Genomic DNA, 19571 nt, shown 5'->3' on the forward strand with positions numbered 1-19571 from the left:
ACAGTATAAATTAAAAAATAGATGAAAAAAAGGGAAAACAAAGGAAAAGTATGTATATGCATTTTAATCTTTTTTTTTTTTTTTCCTGTTACAATTTGAGGTCTGGAGGTCTTTAAAGGTCTCTAAAGGTCTGTGAAGGTCTCTAAAGGTCTCTGGAGGTCTTTAATATATTATATTATTAGGTATTTATAGTGGTATTTAAGAAACAGCGAAACAGCGCCCCCTACCAAGCACGACGGGTAACTGATTCAGAAGTGAAGCTCATTAATACGGGTTTCTGCAATAATTGGCATTTAAGTGAAATCTGGTTTTTATGATTAACTCTGATATTAAACCTGATAAAAACAGTGTTGTTAGAGATCGTGATGAAATAAAACTGGCATTTCAGGATTGAAATATGTACAATTAAAGGTCTCTGGAGGTATTTAAATGTCTCTGGAGTTTAAAGATCCACCACAGCAGCTTAATCAGGTTCAGGTCTGGACCTTGGACCGGGTCCTTCCAGAACCAGAATTCTTTTATGTTCCATCCATGGATCTATTAATAACTGGATAGTAGACAGGAAAATGGCCGCCCATTCCTTTCAATGTAAATTGCTCAGCCAGCGCATACGCCGAAAAAGTTCCTGACTTCCGGGTTTACTTCCGCATACAGCGGCCCATAGAGCATGCGCAGTTGAGTCACCTCCCATGATGCTCTGGGGCCTCCCATCATGCCCCGGGGCAATGACGCGAATATTAATATAATATGTATTAATATAATATATTAATTAATGTTTATTATTACATGTATAGTATTACATATATTATTAATGTATTAATATAATATAATTATATAATATATATTAATATAAACATCCGTGGAATGCACAGACACGGCTGTGACGTCAGCCGTGACGTCACGCCCAGAAAAATACTTTTCTTTGACTTTTCTGGCCGTTATAAAACATTTTTGACGGACATAAAGTTAAAAAATATTTAAATTATTAATTAAAAATATAAAATACAAAGATTAGTAATTGCCGGTGATTACAGCTGGAGGTGTCCTGTGAACAGTTTTAGAGGCTTCTCTTTTACTATTGCGTCTATGGGAAAAAAGCTTTCTGGGCCCCATGGGATTTTTTGTTGCAGTACCGCGGCTGGCCACTGGAAAAAATCGGCGTGCCTGCTGAGTGCGAGACTGGGGGGCTGGTTCCATCACCCTGATGTGGATCTGCTGCTGTTTGGAATCATTTCCTGTCACATGACCCAAGTTTCAGCCAATCAGACGGACGTCCTCACATGTCCGGACCACCATCCCTCCACCACCGTGCCTGACAGTGGCTGAGCTGGTTCTGGTCCTGCAGACCAAACGTCTCCAGGTTGGGCTCATCCGTCCATTTGTATTTAATTATTTTAATACTGTATTTTTCACTCCCATGATGGCAGCACGCAGTAAACGGTTGTCAAGAGCAGAGACAATGTATTTAATAAATAGCTTGGAGGACCTGGAAATAATTAATAAAAATTGTGAGCGTGATGGAAAAGAAGGTGGAGCCACAAACTGGTACAATAATAGAATCTTTATTGTTGTTACGGCGGCGAGTCGAGGTTCCGAAAAGTCCCATCAAAGATTAGAGAAACAGCCGAGTCGGCAGGGTGTTGGCTACACAGGGAGGGTACCCCCTCCCCCCATCAGAGGGCCCCCTGGACCATCAGAGGGCCCCATATTCCTGGACCTGGACCCTGGAAACAAGGCACGGCTGCAGGACCACCAACTCCTCGGTGACCCCGGGGTTCTGCATGCCCCCCCCCCAAATATGACCCAATAATAATATTAATAATGTCAGTTAATGACTATTAAGCTCCAAACCTCCTAGTTAAATGCAGTTAAACATCCAAAGTCGAAGCACTTCAGGATCGATGGCTACGGAAGAGTATTAGGGCCATGCAGGAGAAAAAATACCAGAGGCGAAGATTCTTTTTCATTATGCACTTCGAGAAAAAAGTCGAAATGTCGAGAAAAAAGTTGAAATTAATGTTGAAATACAATTTTGAGAAAAAAGTCTAAATGTCGAGAATAAAGTCGAAATTTCAAGAATAAAGTTGAAATACAATTTTGTGAATAAAGTGGAAATGTCTCCTCTGGTCCATCAATTCCAGTAAGGAGAGCGACTGACAGCTATGCAGCAGCAGCCGTAACTAACTAACTAACTAACTAACTTACATCCTTGGAGTGTAACGTTAAGGGTAGGTTTCTGAAGTTATGCAACTGCATATGTGTGATATGTGTCAAATCGACTTTTTTACTTCAACATTATTCTCAATATTTCAACTTTTTTCTCAACATTTCAAATTTTTTCCTGACAGTTGACTTTTTTGTGCATAATGAAAAAAAAAATCTTCCTCCACTAAAATATTATTTTTATTTTTCTCCTGCCTGGCCCTAATACTCTTCCATAGATGGCACATCTTCAGTTCTACACACATTATTCTGTATAAACAGTCAAACACGAGCAGTTTTAGTGCCCTCCCTCCCTCACAGAGGCTCCTCTGATCACTCTTAACCATTCAGACATCTTTAGAAAGTGTGAAAGTGTTAAACGCTGCAGGTTCACGGCTGCCAGACATCTACACCCGGATCCTAATTTGAAAGGCTGCAGTTTGTTTGTTTGTGCAGCTTTAAAAGAGGAAAAACTGTTCAGAGAATAAAACTTGCTTATTTCAGGGCGTCTTACAGGTTTGACCAAGTTAAAAAAAGAATTTAATACCATTTTCAAAGAAAATTTAAGACCAAAAAGACAAGTCACTAAGAAATCCAGCGCTGAGGTCGAGGTTGCCAGATCTGGCAGGTTCCAGCCCAAACGTGATGTAAAACCCATCGAAATAATGAAAAACCAGCCCGAATCAGACATAAAACGCTTAATTATTAAATGTGTAATAAATGTCAAGCTTCACAACACCACTAAATAGCCCAAAAAAGTTCAGGCTTGAAACAGCCTTTCAAAGACTACAATTAAATTGAGTAGATTAAATTGAATCAAATATCAGTGAGTTTATTGTGTACGCTTCTACTTTTCTCTGCCGTAATGGAAACTTTTTTGTTAATAATTTCTCCTAAATATTTAGTAAAAACCAGGAAAAGCCGCTCAGATTTGATCAACCCGCCAAATTGGCAACACAGATTTCAAAACGATGAAATTAACTTTTAAATGATGAATAAAACGATATAATACTAATACATTCCCTCTAAAAATTAAGATAAAAAAATTAAGGAAAATGGGATTTAAGACTTTTTAAGGCTTTTTAAAACTTTTTAAGGACCCGCCAATCCGGTTAAAGTGTTTTTACGTGAATTGTTGTAGGAATATTCGCTCAATCATCCTAGTTTACCCGGGTTAATAATTCTGTGGATTATAAGCAACTTTGGACTTGCTTCTCTGGACGCCAGCAGGTGAACCGAGAGAGGATGGAGGCGTTTACGCGTCTTCGTTCACTCCGCCTGCCTCCACGCGGTCAACGCCTACGCCGACGATGACCAACTACACTACGTGACAGAATCCTAATCAGACGACTGCTTTTGACTGGATTCTGATCGTGGACCCAGAGTCCGTATTCTGCCCCCAACAAGAGACGTCTGGTACCACAAGTACCAGCTACATGGAACCGGAGCCAGAAACCATCCCGACACCCTGTGTTTCCGGGTTCTGTTGCCGTGAGAATGGGCCGACAGAGCAATGATATGATGAGGGAGTAGAACCTCCCGCGGCTCGGAGGATGATCCGGTTCACGTCGTAGAAAAAGCACCTGATGAAACTACGATGAGGTCTGATATTTACAGGCAACGGGGTGAAACACGAGGCCACAGATCCAGCAGGGGTCCGGGAGGGGGAACCGGGGGGCCCTCTGAAGTAGGGCTGAGCGATATATAGAGATTTTAATATACATCGATATATTTTCAAACGCGATATGGTACGAGACAATATCGTTTATATCGATATAGCTTTTTTTTTTAATGATTTTGATATAGCTTATTTTGTGACAAATTGACTTGAATGTTTTATTTGAGATTTGCACAAATGTTTTGTTATTTGCACAACTGTCAACCTCAGTGGAAAAGTCTGCCTGTTACTGTCTACATTGTATTAATTGCACAGTGTATTTTAATTTAATTGTTATGCAGGAAAGGGATATTTGTTTTATTTTATTAAAGAAGCATTTTTATTCTATATATGCAGGCAGTTTATTTTTATTTCATTTGTTTTATACATTTTGATATTGTGCCTCTGTTAATAAAGGTACCTGTGTGACATTTGGCACGAGGCTTTGTATTAAAACTGTTTTTTTAAGGGTTTGCCTCAGAAAAAAATGAAGCTAACAGAGATGCTATGCTATAATGCTTTGGGGGAAACCCCAATTATGGCACAGAAAAAATATCAATATATATCGAGTATCGTCATTCAGCTAGAAAATATTGAGATATGACTTTTGGTCCATATCGCCCAGCCCTAATCTGAAGGCACACCTCCTCCCGGTTGCCGGGGAAACTCTCAAGGCGGCGCCGGGAGATGACGATGACCTCTGGAGCAGGACCGGCTCCGCTCAGCTGTGCGGGGGGGAAACGTAAGGAACCTGAGGATCCTGGCGGCGCCGGGGACAGAGACGGAGCTCAGCACAGAGAAAAAGGGGGTCTGGGTCCCGCGGTCGTCACGGCAACAGCGCCAACCATCACGTAGACCGACAACCGTGAAACTGAAAAGGGATTAAAGGACCCGAGAAGCTCGACGGAGGTTTGGTTACGAGGCTAGCGGCTACCTGCAGGCAGCGCTGCTATGAGGTGACTTGTGTAATCAGATTACAATCCTGGGAAAAACATTTCTTCAACACGTGTACAGATTCATTCAGGACAAGTAAGAAAATACAATCTGCTTGTATTGATCGGTATTGATCGGTGTGGATCAGAAGAGCTGATCAGGCGCCGGATGCGGAGCATCCTCAAGAAGGCAGAGTAAAGGTTTGACACGTTCCTGCTTCCTGGTACAAAACAACAAAACTGGAAGCACTGCATCATGGGAGTTCGCTCCCGCAGCAAGGCATGCGCGTTTTCCTCCTGGAAGAGCCGCCGTAAGCCCCGCCCCTCAGGCACAGGTGAGCCAATCGCTGTTGAGCATCAGTCCTGCAGACGAGGACGTCCACTTTGGTTCGGAGACAAAACTCTGACTGGCTGGTTAAGAACTAGTTAACTGGTTAACAGCTGGTTAACTGGTGCAACAACTAGTTATCTGGTGCAACAGCTAGTTGTTAACTAGTTAACTGGTGCAACAACATGTTAACAACTAGTTAACAACTAGTTAACAACTAGTTAACTAGTGCAACAACATGTTACCAACTAGTTAACAACATGTTACCAACTAGTTAACTGATATAACAACTAGTTAACTGGTGTAACAACATGTTACCAACTAGTTAACAACATGTTACCAACTAGTTAACTGATATAACAACTAGTTAACTGGTGTAACAACCAGTTAACAGGTTAACAACTAGTTAACTGTTGCAACAACATGTTAACAACTAGTTAACAGCTGGTTAACAACTGGTTAACAACTAGTTAACTAGTGCAACAACATGTTACCAACTAGTTAACAACATGTTACCAACTAGTTAACTGATATAACAACTAGTTAACTGGTGTAACAACCAGTTAACAGGTTAACAACTAGTTAACTGTTGCAACAACATGTTAACAACTAGTTAACAGCTGGTTAACAACTAGTTAACTGGTGCAACAACATGTAACCAACTAGTTAACAACTGGTTAACAACTAGTTAACTGATATAACAACTAGTTAACTGGTGCAACAACCAGTTAACTGGTGTAACGACCAGTTAACAGGTTAACAACTAGTTAACTGTTGCAACAACATGTTAACAACTAGTTAACTGGTGTAACAACTGGTTAACAACTAGTTAACTGGTGTAACAACCAGTTAACTGGATAACAACTAGTTAACTGTTGCAACATGTTAACTAGTTAACAACAGGTTAACAACTAGTTAACTGGTGTAACAACTAGTTAACGTTGATCTCAAATGAAAGACTAACCCCCAGATTTGAATCCAGCTAGCGATTCAGGGCGTTGATCTGGGCGTCGCCCACCAAACCCTCGCCAGGCGGATCTGGATCTAGGTTTTCTACGTATTTAAGTCCACTTGAATGAAAGTCGGTCCTTTTGGGTCCAAACTCTCGGAGGAGGTTTTTTCAACCTGTAAACATTGGCGGATTGTCCCAGTTGCCGGCGGTAACCGAGAGGGTGGGGCTTAGCGGCAGGTCAGTGGTTAGTACAGCTACACCGTCGACCTCCACGGGTTTATTAGATCGCAGGAGGAGGTGGGGCGTCTTCGGGACCAGCGGTTACCGCGGTAACGCCCTCGGCAGTCCAGCGGGCGGTTATCTCCTCCAGGACGTGGGAGACCCCTCCTGTTTCTGCTGTAGAGGTTGGCGCCGCCCCCCCTCGGGGGTCCGCCCCCCCACCCCCCGTCACCGGAGGTTGAAGGCCAGGGCCACGGTCAGGATGACGCCCAGCAGCATGAAGAACGGCAGCCACGTCTTCAGGAAGCCAGCAAAGCTGCAGAGGAACCAAATAATTATAATATATAAATTATAATTATTATTATTTACAATCACAAACTATAGTAAAAAACTATGACAATGTCTTTAAAATCAGGAAAAAACACTAATTCTTTCTTCCTTTGTTTTTTTTTTTAATTTTATTTATTAACATACAGTGCAACGACAAAAGACGACATTAGTTTGTGTGTTTGTGTGTGTGTAGACGATGAAAGTAGATACATAAATTGAGAATATTAATTCGAGAGTACATAAGTTAAACAAATAAATAATTATCATAAAGTGGTGTAGCACGATATAATATAAATATAGCATAATAATATAGTAATATCCTAATATAACCTAATTTTTATAAAATATTATAACATATAACCAAATTATATCACCATACTATAATATATAACAATATAATAATACTATAGTTTAACATCCCATGAGATTTCATAACTTAATATAATAATACACTATGAAACGATATATCATGATGATGCCAGGAGTAATTATTAGAGTTAGAATTTATGTATAGCAATGAGGGGTGAGGTCAGGGGCGTCCAGGAAAACACCAGACACCAGACTCCAGTTGCCCTTTGACTTCTTTGAAAACACGATGAGCCCATTCATGTTTTCATGAACCATTGAAATATTAATTTAAAGTGTGTTTACTAGTAAACAAACCCACAAACACCTTTTTCTTAAAACCTTGTTATTTATAGGCCTCGATTCTCCGATTCTAAATCGATTTTCATTAATTCCTAAAAATCGATTCTTATGTCTAAAGATCGTTTTTTTACACTATTACATTTTCACCCGGTGAACTTTGATCCCAGTAGTCATCTAATTCCTGCATCCTCGTGGTGTGAAACTGTCAAACAATGAACATGGCGTCTCAAAGTAGCGGCAGTGTTAACAAAGAGCCGGTTCTGAAAATTCCTGAAAGGCTTAAATCTCGTAATAGGGCTGGAGATCAATTTAAATGACAAGAATCGATTCAATTCCGATTCTTAATGTTGAGAATCAATTCGATATCGATTTGGGTTATTTGGTGTTATTAAAAGTGTCTTGTGAGCTGCTACCTGAATTAAATGACAGTAGTTCTGCAACATATTAATACTAGTATTATGTTGAGATTCAACAGCAAGTATTGTCAGCTAATGATGCTGTAAAGGCCAATCAGCTCCCAGAATGCTGATAGAACTGCTTTTAGAAACATCGTGGGGCAGAATTACCAAACAGATCCAGGGAGGAAACAGAGACGTATGAAATAGCTTTTATTTTTTCCCACATTCAATTTAAATTTTTTCCATTTTCGGTCTATTTTGGTTCTTAATTTTTGAGAATTTGGTTTTTATCATTTTATGCAAATGTTACGCCCAAGACAGTATATAAAGTAATGAAATATAGACAATTTGTGCAATTATAACTAAAAACTTTAATGTTTTTCATACCTTTAAACATATTTAAAGGCAAAAACATGGCACTAGTTATTCTCGTGTCCAACAAAACATTCCTTTTTTGGGAATAAACAAAAAAATACCAAAAGTTGTAATGTAATGATGAAAAAAAAATAATCGATTTTTTTTTTTTTGGGGGGGGGGGGGGGGGGGGGGGTGACGACATCCACTGCCAATCCAGGAAGCAGGAACACACGGAGACACACGTCAAGCACTGGAAATCTGCAACAACAAAAAACCACAAACAAAGCACGAAACCGGCACGGAGCCAACCAAAACAGTAACAGCAATCGACCTAAATCTTGAGATCTGATCGCAGTCTGAGCTAAGCTATCGCTACCGCTACCTAAACCCAAAAACTAGAGAGCCAGCATGCAGGTCAACAAGCCAGTGTGTATGTCTATGTGTGTGTGTGTGTATGTATATGATCATGCGTGTGTGTGTGTGTGTGTGTATATGCATGTGACTAAGTGACTATGTGTGTGTGTGTGTGTGTGTGTGTGTGTGTGTGTGTGTGTGTGTGTGTGTGTGTGTGTGTGTGTGTGTGTGTAATAAACCAAACAAAGCTCCACCTGAAGTGTATCTCTCTTTCTTCCGGCTCTCAGCGAAGGCGGTCGCATTTTCTGCTCCCTCCTGCCCTTATCTGCCCTGCTGCTTTTTGTCCTGTCTTGTCTTCAGAGTCTCTCCTTTTCACTCCTCTGAAACTCTACAATCATGGAATTGATTAACTGGACCCTCAGTACCATTGACCAAATTTTTGCAACAAGAAGCCAGGGGGTAAGGGAGCCCTCCTGCCCCGACGGAACATTTTTTGCCGGCTATACGATGGACTCCTATAAGAACTGGTGCCCTTTGTGCCTCAAAATTTTATCTGTTGAGGATGTTGAGGACGCCTTCATAATTGGATTTATGATAGCAGGATTTCTCCTAATTGGAGTGGGGATCTTCCTGGCCTATCGACAATCGCGGAAGGCCGCGGGGGCCGTTCTGGCCCTCTCTGAGCTGCCCGAAGCTGCTGAAGGATTGAGCATGGGGCTCAGCACTCAGACTGTAACGCTGGGAGAGCAGGGCCGCAAGCTGGATGCGATTCTTGAACAGAATCGTAGGCTAGCAGGGGTCTTTGAGCTCTATAACAAGATGGAGAAAACCTTGGAGAAGCTGGGCACCCGGCTTGGCGGGGACTGATCACAAATTCGTCTGAGCGGAGTTATTGATTGATCGATTGAGGATCCAGAAGAAAAAAGCAGACGGAAAATTACCGAGCTGCCTGCAAATTGTTGATTAGTTTTTGGCCTTGAAGGAGCGGCTGGCAAGCCTCTCCGCTATAATCTCCCGGGAGGAATGTAAACATGACGCTCTGCACCCAACCTAACCCTCCCCCGTCAAAACATCTGAGGATGCTGACTCCCAGAACTGTACCGCTGTTCGATAACATCAAGGACGCTTGGCTACTCTCGGGGAGAAAGGTCGTCGGTCTTACCGCGTTACAGACTCTCACATACACACTGACACACACACACCTCCCTCTCCCCATCCAACCGCCTTCCTGGCTCCCCTCTTATCAGCCCCTCCCGACAAGGACGTCCGGGTTTGAGCGCCAGCGACCCGGCCCTCACTTGGATGAACTGTGCCGGGACCACCCCCCCCCCCCCCCCCCGACTTGCCCACCCCCAATCACCACATGCAAGTCCTGTGACGTCTGTGCTTCGTGTCTGCGAGGTGTTTTTTTGCAACTTGATATTGTGTATTGTATGATATTCAATGTGAAGATGTATTTTTTTTTCTCCTCCCCCCCTATCCCAGTGTTACCCTTTGGAAAACAGGCGCATAATTCCATCAGTGCCGCCGCCGGTGTATCCGAAGTCAATAACAGTTTTTCTAAACTGACTCAATAAAGCTGATTCTGATTCTGATCTATAGTGGGGGAGGGGGGGGAGCAACCCCGCCACCCGCGAGACCAGAGGCCGACACGGAAGAGCCCGGAACCCAGGCCACCGGCAACCCCACAGAGGGGAGAAGTAGGAGGGAGGCAACCCACCGCCTGCGAGGCCCCCCCCCCCCCCCCGGCGGCGGCCGAGGGGGCCCGCGGGCGGGGCCCCCACGGCGCGGGAAGAAGCAGCCAGGGATCCCGCGGCGGCAGACCGCGACCCAGGCGAACCCCGGCCACCCGGTCCGGGCCGGACACGCGGCCAGGAGGCCCTCACCCTTCAGGCCAACGACCCCCACCCGGCAGGGGGCCAGCCTGCCCGGAGAGACAGAGCCGCCCCGGCCGACGCGGGCAGGCGCACCCGTCCCCCACGAAAGTGGCCCTCCAAGACCAGAGGGGCGCCCCACCGCAGAGGCAGCGGAGGGGACCGGAGACGGGCCCGGAGAGAGGGAACCCCCCAACAAGGCGACACCCGTGTAGGCCCGACAATGGAGGGCCCCAGACCCAGGCATCCCATTCATTCATCCATTCACCTATCCGATACCTATACTAATAATAATATAATATACTATACATAATAATAATACTACTAATAATAATAATAATACTAATAATAATAATAATAATAACCATCTTTGTATAATATAATATTCATAAATTATTAAGTTTTGATGTCCTGCCAATGGAGGCTCAGATCCTCCATGGCAGGACCCTTCCACACCGCATTCTCACCGACACAGACATACAATCACGCACCGTTTCCCCCTCCCCGGGGGGGTCCAGCACCGCCAGAAGGCACCCCAGGCTGCACGGCGGGCCCCGCCAGGCCCGGGTAACCCGACCCACCCGTCCCAGGCCGGTGAGGGAACGCGGGTGATGTGGGACCCCCTCCCGCCCCTGGTGTTGAGTGCGTGTGATTAATGCCATAAAAACAGGGAGGGGGGAGGGCCAAGTATCGATTGACACCGACCCCCCCCCCTCCCGAACTACGTGTCCTTGTCAAATGTATTTATTAAGTGTTGAATGTGCAGTGTCTATTTTACTGTTAAAACCGTGAAGGCGGGGAGTGCCGGGCCACGCGGGACGGTGCCCCCCACGACCCGGACCCCCCGCCCTTCGCCTATGTACGTATGAATCGTGTAGGAAAGAGGGGGAGCGGAGGCCGAAGCCAGGAAGCAGGACCAGCAAAGCCGGCCCTGATAAGACACCCGCGTCCCCCCACCGGCCATCCAGTAGACGGGGGGCGGCCCTCCGGGCCGGGCCAGGGCCCCACCGTACCTCCACGGGCGCCCCCGGCGCCGCCGCAGCCCCCAGACGGAGGGGGAAACGGTCCAACATCCTCCCATTCATACTGACAACATAAGACATAGATACCTGGGAATGGTGCCACCCCGCCGTCGCGCCCGCCCGTGCACCCCCCGGTCAGGGGAGGCCCGCTCCCCGGACCCGGCCCCACCCCCCCCCCCCCGAGGCCACCCCGGCGGACACCCCAAGGGTCACGGAGTCCCCACATCCGCAGGGGCACTTGGCCCCCGCCCAGCGACGGAGGACCAAGGCAGCAATGCCCCCCCAGCGCAGACAGCCACCCCCCACCCAGGCAGGGTCGGGCCCTCCGGGTGGGACCCCCACGTCCACGGCCCAGCCCCCCCCGGGAGGCCCGGAGACGCCCAAGCCACAGCCCCCCGCCCGAGCCCTCCCCAGCCACCCCCCCCCAAAATAATCGATTTTAAACATACAAATCGATTTTTAAGGACTTAATACGAGAATCGATTTAGAATCGGAAAATCTATTTTCTCAACACAGACCTAGGTTTTAACTCCTCGAACCTCGCCATGCCGTCAGACCTGGGGAAGAGAGTGGGCGTCGTACCTGACGTGTTTCCCGCGGACGAGAGCCAGCAGGCAGAGCTTGACCATGTTCCACGACGTGCTGTTCTCGTACCGCATCAGGTTCAGCGCCATGGCAACGTGGGAGTGGCAGTTGTCACAGCAGAGGTTGTGCTTGGAGGAGAAGAGGGAGAAGGAGATCAGGTGTTACAGGTACGGCCTTCCTGCTCTGCAACAACATCAGATCCACGAGGCGTTCAGGTACCATCCTGTGTTTGTACTCCTCCGAAGCGTCGTGCACAGCCGTGTCCCAGGCGTTGGAGCCGCTGGCGTACACTTTACTGACATCCAGCATCCAGTACCTGCACATAAATATACGTGTGAACGCTTCAGTTATCAAGATCCTTCAAATAACTAACTTAATTAATTAATTAATAATAATATCAGTGAGATTTTCTTACTTTGTGGGTCTTCCAAAAGCCATGTTGTCTTCCTGTGAAATGAAATAAATGTTAGTATTTCTGGACTGAAAGTACTTTGTACGGAAGAGTATTAGGGCCAGGTAGGAGAAAAATAAAAACAATATTTTACAGGAGGAAGATTTTTTTTTCATTATGCACTTTGAGAAAAAAGTCGAAATGTCGAGATTAATGTTGAAGTACAATTTCGAGAAAAAAGTCGAAATGTCGAGAAAAAAGTCAGAATTTTGTGAATAAAGTTGAAATGTTGAGAAAAAAGGCAAAATTTCGACTTTATTCATGAAATAGTATTTCAACATTAATATCGACATTTCGACTTTTTTCTCGAAGTGCACAATAAAAGAAAATCTTCCCCTCTCAAATATTTTTTCTCCTGCCTGGCCCTGATACTCTTCCGTAACATTGAGGACCAAACCCATGAAGTAAATTCAGCAGCACAGAAGCAAACTTAAATTTTCTCTTTTCTCCTGATGGAACAACTTTTTATATGATTTTGAAGCTGTGTTAAAATTAATTCACAGAAATAATAATCTGATGTTTTTCAAACCACAACAACTGGATTAATGTTAAGAAGTTTGAATCAGCTGAAATACATGAAACAGTTTGACGCAAGCGTTTAAACTTGATCTGAGGTCTCTGTGGTTCTTTTAGTAACAAGTTATTATTATTATATATAAATATAATATATAAATTATTAACTTATTCAGTAATAAATAATTTCAGTAACGAGTTATAAGTTATAATTATTAACTTATTCAGTAATAAATAATTTCAGTAACGAGTTATATGTTATAATTTAGTAACTTATTCAGTTATAAGTTATTTCAGTAACAGGCCAAAAAAAAAACCAGACGCCTTTTCTTTTCTTTCTCTCTTTTTAAAGCTAACGTACGTCGCTGCAGCTTTGACTGACCTGAAATGGTTGAGTTTCTTGAAAAGTGGTAAAAATAGTAATAACGAATGTGCATTAAGATGACTTTGATGATCCAGATAAAATGAAATGAAGTGTTAAAAACTGGATTAAAGTGACTGAAATGCTCCATTTCTCTGAACGATGGCTCTGCTGAGGAGCTCCACTTCTGAGGCCTTCAGCCTCTTATAAACATATATCTATCTGCTTATTTAATGTTTATAACTACATTTGGTCATAATGTTTGCTATCTACAGTCTACCTGGATGGGTGTTTGGGATGTTTTAATAATGTTTCACACTAAAGTGTGCAGTGTAAGCTGCTGCTTGTCGTCCTCAGCCCTCCGTGTCAGCGGTGAGCCACTAAACTGTATTTATTCCTGACAGTTTGGACCTTAGGCATCACTCACGGAGACAAAGTAGGGTCCAGCAAAGTCCCGGATGACTCCGGTGGAAGTGCAGATCCCCATGTGACCGATGAATGGAAGCAGCCATCTGAACAAGGAACAGAGGACAAACAATTCCTCCTTTATTTTTACCGCACATTTCAATATTAGCAGAAGGAACTTCCAGAAATGGACGAATGACGACATTATCGGGTAAAAACATAAGAATGTCCCGGATTCCTGGGAAAAAACATTAATGCTTAGGTTCTTTTATTGTTAAAATCCCCTTTAATTGTATTATTACAATTCATTTAAATGGGAAAGAGTGTCTAGTAAAGTGTGTGTGTGTGTGTGTGTGTGTAATATATGTATATATATATATATATATATAACTAGTGCGACAGAAATTAAATTATAACTAGTGCGACAGAAATTAATTTCTTAAATGTTTATTAATATTCATCAGATGAAGAGATTCAGATTTGACTGTTTGCTTTAGGACTTTAATATTTATACTTTAAACACAAGACAAAGACGATAGGAAAATGTAATTTTATAATTTGTCTGATAATAGGTTAAACCATGACTACAAAAGTGTAAATTACACTTCATGTTCGTCCTTGTGGCAGAAGATAAGGGCCGGGTTTCCCAGATCAGTTAAGTAGTTCTTAACAGCGAAAGACTTCTTTCAAACCTTCTTAAGGAGCCTGTGAAAGAAAATCGCGTTTCCCAGAGTCGCTCTTAGCTTAAGTATCTCTTTCATTAAGAAGGAAATGAAAGATGCTGCTGACCCAGTCTTTACAACCATCTTAGTGAACAAAGACTCACAGATCCAGCCGCGTCAGCAAATCAATATCACACCAAGCAATGAGATATTAAAACAATGCACCCCGCACAAATTTTGATTTATTTTATACTTTAGATTTATATTGTTTAGCATTTATTGGTGACAACAAAGGGGGGAAAAAAAGAAAAATAAGGAATAACAAGTGTGTTCCTGTATATGCTTTATGCATTACGCAAAAATAAAACGATCATCATGAATATCATTTATTTGATAATTTGGCTGCTATACAGCATGTTCTCGCTGCAAATCAACCGCATCACCGTGCGCGAAGCAGAACTGTTTATGAACGCATTCGTGCGTCAGCACTTCAATCCCCTGGACGTGCTGTCGGACCGGGCTGTCCAGGCAGTCGTGACACCAATCCTCCTGCGCCGTACCCGAGCACCTACATGTGTGATGACAGGGAAGCAGCAGCTGAAGAACGGCAGCCTTTGATGAATCGTTCATACAGTCTCAAATATAATCAATGGTGTCGGTTTATATTAAAGAATCTTTTTGCCCAGAAGAAAAAAGAGCGAAGACAACGACCCATAACTATTTTCTTCTCTTGAAAAAACCCACCTGCACCGCGGGGTTTAGGATAAAAAGACGCTGCAGCGCGAGTCGGGATGCAGCAGCAGAAGAGCAGTGGAATAAGTGCGAGGCGGTTCTGATCTCCGCAATTAGAAGCCCTCTATAACTGTAAAAAGAATTTCACTTATCACGGGTTCTTTTTGGAACATAACCCCTGCGAAAAACCAGGGATTGCTGTAATTCCACGTTGCGATTTGCAAAACTCGCCTTCTCTTGGCTCATGTTTTTGAACGCACACACACGCCCACCACGTTTCCTCCCGGTCTCTGCGTGTGGGGAAAAAAAGCCTCACTGTAGCCAGAAATAACGGAGTAACGCACCATTTGGATGAAAAAGGGTCATTGAATTATATTTATCATCTTAATTTTTCATTATAACGCACAGGCAGCAGGGAATTAGTGCGTTAGGCAGCAGTGCTGCGTGTGAAAATGCGCTGATAGTGATCGGTGATCGATTTGCCTGGCATCGATTGATTTGGTTTCAGAACCAGACAGCTGCTCCAAAGAGCGTCTGAAAGAGCGAAACTAAAGGACGGTGTTAAGAAGTCATCTGGGAAACACCCGTATCTTAGGGTTCTCTCTTAAGTGAAACCTTCTTTGAACCTCTCTTAAGTCCTTAAGAGAGGTCGGATCTGGGAAACCCGGCCAAGATCAGTTCAGAGACCCTATAGAGAGTTTTTAGCAAAGAAAGGACAAAGTGGCCGATTGATCGAGTCGGTGGATCAAGTCCAACTACAGGTAAGAAAACAGTTCCCATGATATTGCAACATCGTCACCCTTTTCCACCAAACCGGTTCCAGAGCTGGTTCTGGTTCACAACTCGTTCAACTTGGAACCAGCTGAGAACCGGTTTGTTTTTCCACAGCTCGGGTGCTAAGAAGAGCCACGTCAGTTATGTCGCTGCGTTTGCGTGAAAGTTGCAGCAACAACAAGGTATCTGCTCTAACAGGACTTGGTCCACGTAGCTTCTCCGTGGACACATCTCTAAAAGACAGGTTGTCTCCTCCTCAGACCCATGATGCTTTGCTGCATCCAGATTCATTCTTATTTGAAAATGTCTCCGTCTCACAGTCTTGCTATTTCCGTTGGTCTGAATAACTCCTCCCCCTCCGCTTACGTAAGCGGTTCTTTCCTCTAGACCAGCAAAGAGTTGGTGCTACCTTGGAACCGGTTCTTCTGGCCCGGAGCCAGTTCTTTGTCAGTGGGAACAGAAAGCCTGGTTCCAAACTCAGCACTGACCCAGAACCAGAACCAGCCCCGGAACCGGTTTGGTGGAAAAGAGGGATGAGGAGGATGAGGAGGTCTGAAAGTTCATGGGTGACGTCACCCACGGCTCAGAGAGAAACATGTCAGGTTGGTGTGTAAACACGTAGAAAATGTGCTTAAAGAAAGAATATACATAAATATTTGAGGTCTACTCGCTAGATAACACTTGCTACTCACTCATACTTATATATTTACCAAGCTGAAAACATTGTACAAGTTAACTAGTGTGTGTGTGTATGTATATATATATATATATATATATATATATATATATATATATATATATACACACATATATATATATACACACATATATACATATATGTGTGTGTGTGTATGTGTTATATATGTATATATAGATATCTTCTGTTTTTTGTATAGAAATTAAATTAATTTTGATCATAATGAAATATAGTATAGGGGGTAGGATTTAATACGTTTTTACTTCTTCCTACTCCTTTTCGAGCATGTTAATTATGGTGGATGCCATAATTAACTAATTTTGTTTTCTTATTTATAAGAAAAACAAAACAAAAATATAAATAAAAACATGCATTGATTACACACTGATTACAGGGATTGATTACATACTATAATTATACTATAACAATAACAATAATAATAATAATAATAATATATAATAAAATATATATATATATTAATGTATATATATAATATATAATAATAAAATATATAATATTATATAAACTATAATAATAATACTATAATAAATACTATAATACTTGATTACACACATTATTACATTTCTTTCTTTCTTTCTTTCTTTCTTTCTTTCTTTCTTTCTTTCTTATTATTGTTTTGTTTTGTATTCACTACTGTTTCATGTTCTAAATAAAATTTCAGTTTCACTTTATATTTAATAATCTAAGTGCTACAGAGCAGGAAAAATAAAACATGAACATTCTTTTTAAATATATTTAAAAACAGAGCATATAAAAGATATGTGACTTTGTTTACTTCCTGTTAATCACATTTGTTGCTTCACTATTCGAGCAGCCAAATACATTTCCACCTTAAATCCACGAACATGTGACTCTTGACACGGGAAAACACACTTTGAACTGACAGTTTATGTCAATAAATAAATAAATAAATAAATTAACAAACAGGGGTGCTAAGTGGCTAAGCTAGTGACACCGTCACTTTCCTCCACCAGACTGGGACTCTCGCTGGCTGACAGCCCGGGGAATAAACTCACGACAGCACGGGGAATAAACTCACGACAGCACGGGGATGGGCGTCCACACCACGCAGTAGGGGAACCGGCTGGTCTCCGGGCTGATCCTCTGCGAGGCGATGTGGTAATTCTTCATGGTCTCTTCTGCAACATCCTCCGCCATCACCGCCTCAACTTCTCTGGGTCAAGTTATCGCGATAACCGGCGAGACCGCGGCGGAGGGCTCTGCCTTTCCAAAGTAAAAGCGTTTCGTTTAGTTTAGTTTAGTTTAGTTTAGTTTAGTTTAGTTTAGTTTAGTTTAGTTTAGTTTAGTTTAGTTTAGTTTAGTTTAGTTTAGTTTAGTTTAGTGGTCCTTAAAATTTCCACCACACAAATAACCCAAAGTACAGGTGTAAATCATGTAATACAAAGATAATTTTTGGTATATATATATATATATATATATATATATATATATATATATATATATATATATATATATATATATATATATATATATATATATATATATATATATATATATATATATATATATATATATATATATATATATACACACATTCACAGGACTGTCTCAGAAAATTTGAATATTGTGATAAAGTCCTTTATTTTCTGTGATTATCATTACCATGTCTACCTCATACTGCTGTGCCTTTTAGTTTTTTAATTGTATATATGTTAATAAGTGCCACATTTGTTTATTTACTGTTTGCTATTTTTAAATCTAGGTACGGTGAGCGAAATAACCGGAGTCAAATTCCTTGTCGGGCAATGTTCAAACTTGGCCAATAAAGCTGATTTTGAATTTATGAGCACATTTGAATTTATGAACGATCAGGAAACCTTTAATGTATGATCTATACATCTGCGATTAAACAGTAGTAGAATAACAAAGCATAAAGTCGTTAAACCAATTGAAAATATAGCTGTTTTAAAAAAAAGGATGAACAACATATGGTTTAAAATAGATTTTACTTTGAAATCTGCAGCCGGAAATGCCCTTGCTACGGAGGTGTAACTTTATTGTGACGCTCAACAAAAGCTTCCGCATATCCACAGAATCAATACACCCAATTAACGTTTAAGATAACAGGATTTTAGCATTTTCTTCCCTTCACTTCTTTACATGTCAACCCGCGGGGCAAAAATAAAGCATTTACCTGAAATTTACCTCCTGAGAATCGTCTATTAATATTATTATTATTATTATTATTATTATTATAATAATAATAATAATAATAATAATAATAATAATAATAATAATAATAATAATAATAATAATAATAATAATTATTATTATTATTATTATTATTATTATTATTTCACACATTTAAATTTATACTGTTTTTTTTTTTTTTTTTATATAATTACCACAGACTGTATACGAAGAACTGGACAAACCCACTGTTATGTGATGTCATCGATAGGAAAGCTGCCTCGAACCGAGTCGCCTTAGTTAAAGACATTTTAACACCTGCAACGGGTTTTGTGAGGTTCTCTGGTTGCTGTTCCACAGGTGAGGACTGTAGTAGTGGAACAAGGTCTCGCCAAAATCTATGTTCTAACTTTAGGACCAATTAAAGGCCGGTACCAGAGGACCTCAGGACCTCGCGAGGGCTCATAGTTTAACATTTTAAAATTGTATTACATTTTTATTTAAAGGGGACCTGCTATGGCATCTAATACCTATTTTAAACAGGCCTTGAATGTCTTAAAAACAAGCTTTTGATTGTTTTTGCTAAATAAATTAGAAATTCAGCCTCTAAACCATTTTTTTCTGAGGATTCTGAGTGGGTGGGGCTATGATAATGAAAAACTGTGCTGATTGGCTTCCTGAATGACGCGATACACCGCTACGAAAAAATGAAAGTTTGAGCAGGACCATGTTCTTGCGAAGGGCCCGGTGCGCGGTTCCGGCTGACGGAGGCGTATCTGTGACAGCGGTGGCGAGGGAACCGGAGATGGACCCAGAGATGGACCCAGAGATGGACCCAGGAGATCCGGTCTCCTCCATCCCCCATTAGACCTGACAGCAGATGAATTGTTGGAAGGGCAGAAACAAACAACTCAGCAGAAGCGAAGGCTTCCCGGCTCGTCCTCCG

At 42.1% G+C, this 19571-nt stretch overlaps 1 protein-coding gene across 1 annotated transcript; it reads right to left on the reverse strand.

The window, feature by feature from the left end:
• Positions 1-6500: 6500 nt before the first annotated feature.
• tmem222b (transmembrane protein 222b) lies at positions 6501-17644 on the reverse strand. The gene is made up of 6 exons (XM_061741220.1): positions 17514-17644; positions 13611-13695; positions 12274-12305; positions 12078-12174; positions 11856-11986; positions 6501-6606 (listed from the first exon to the last, which is right to left on the reverse strand). Exons 1-6 carry the CDS (start codon positions 17630-17632, stop codon positions 6519-6521), a joined length of 552 nt encoding a protein of 183 aa, XP_061597204.1. The 5' UTR covers positions 17633-17644; the 3' UTR covers positions 6501-6518.
• Positions 17645-19571: the final 1927 nt, after the last annotated feature.

This window comes from Cololabis saira, chromosome 15 (genome assembly GCF_033807715.1).
Source record: "Cololabis saira isolate AMF1-May2022 chromosome 15, fColSai1.1, whole genome shotgun sequence".
Lineage (NCBI taxonomy): Eukaryota > Metazoa > Chordata > Actinopteri > Beloniformes > Belonidae > Cololabis > Cololabis saira.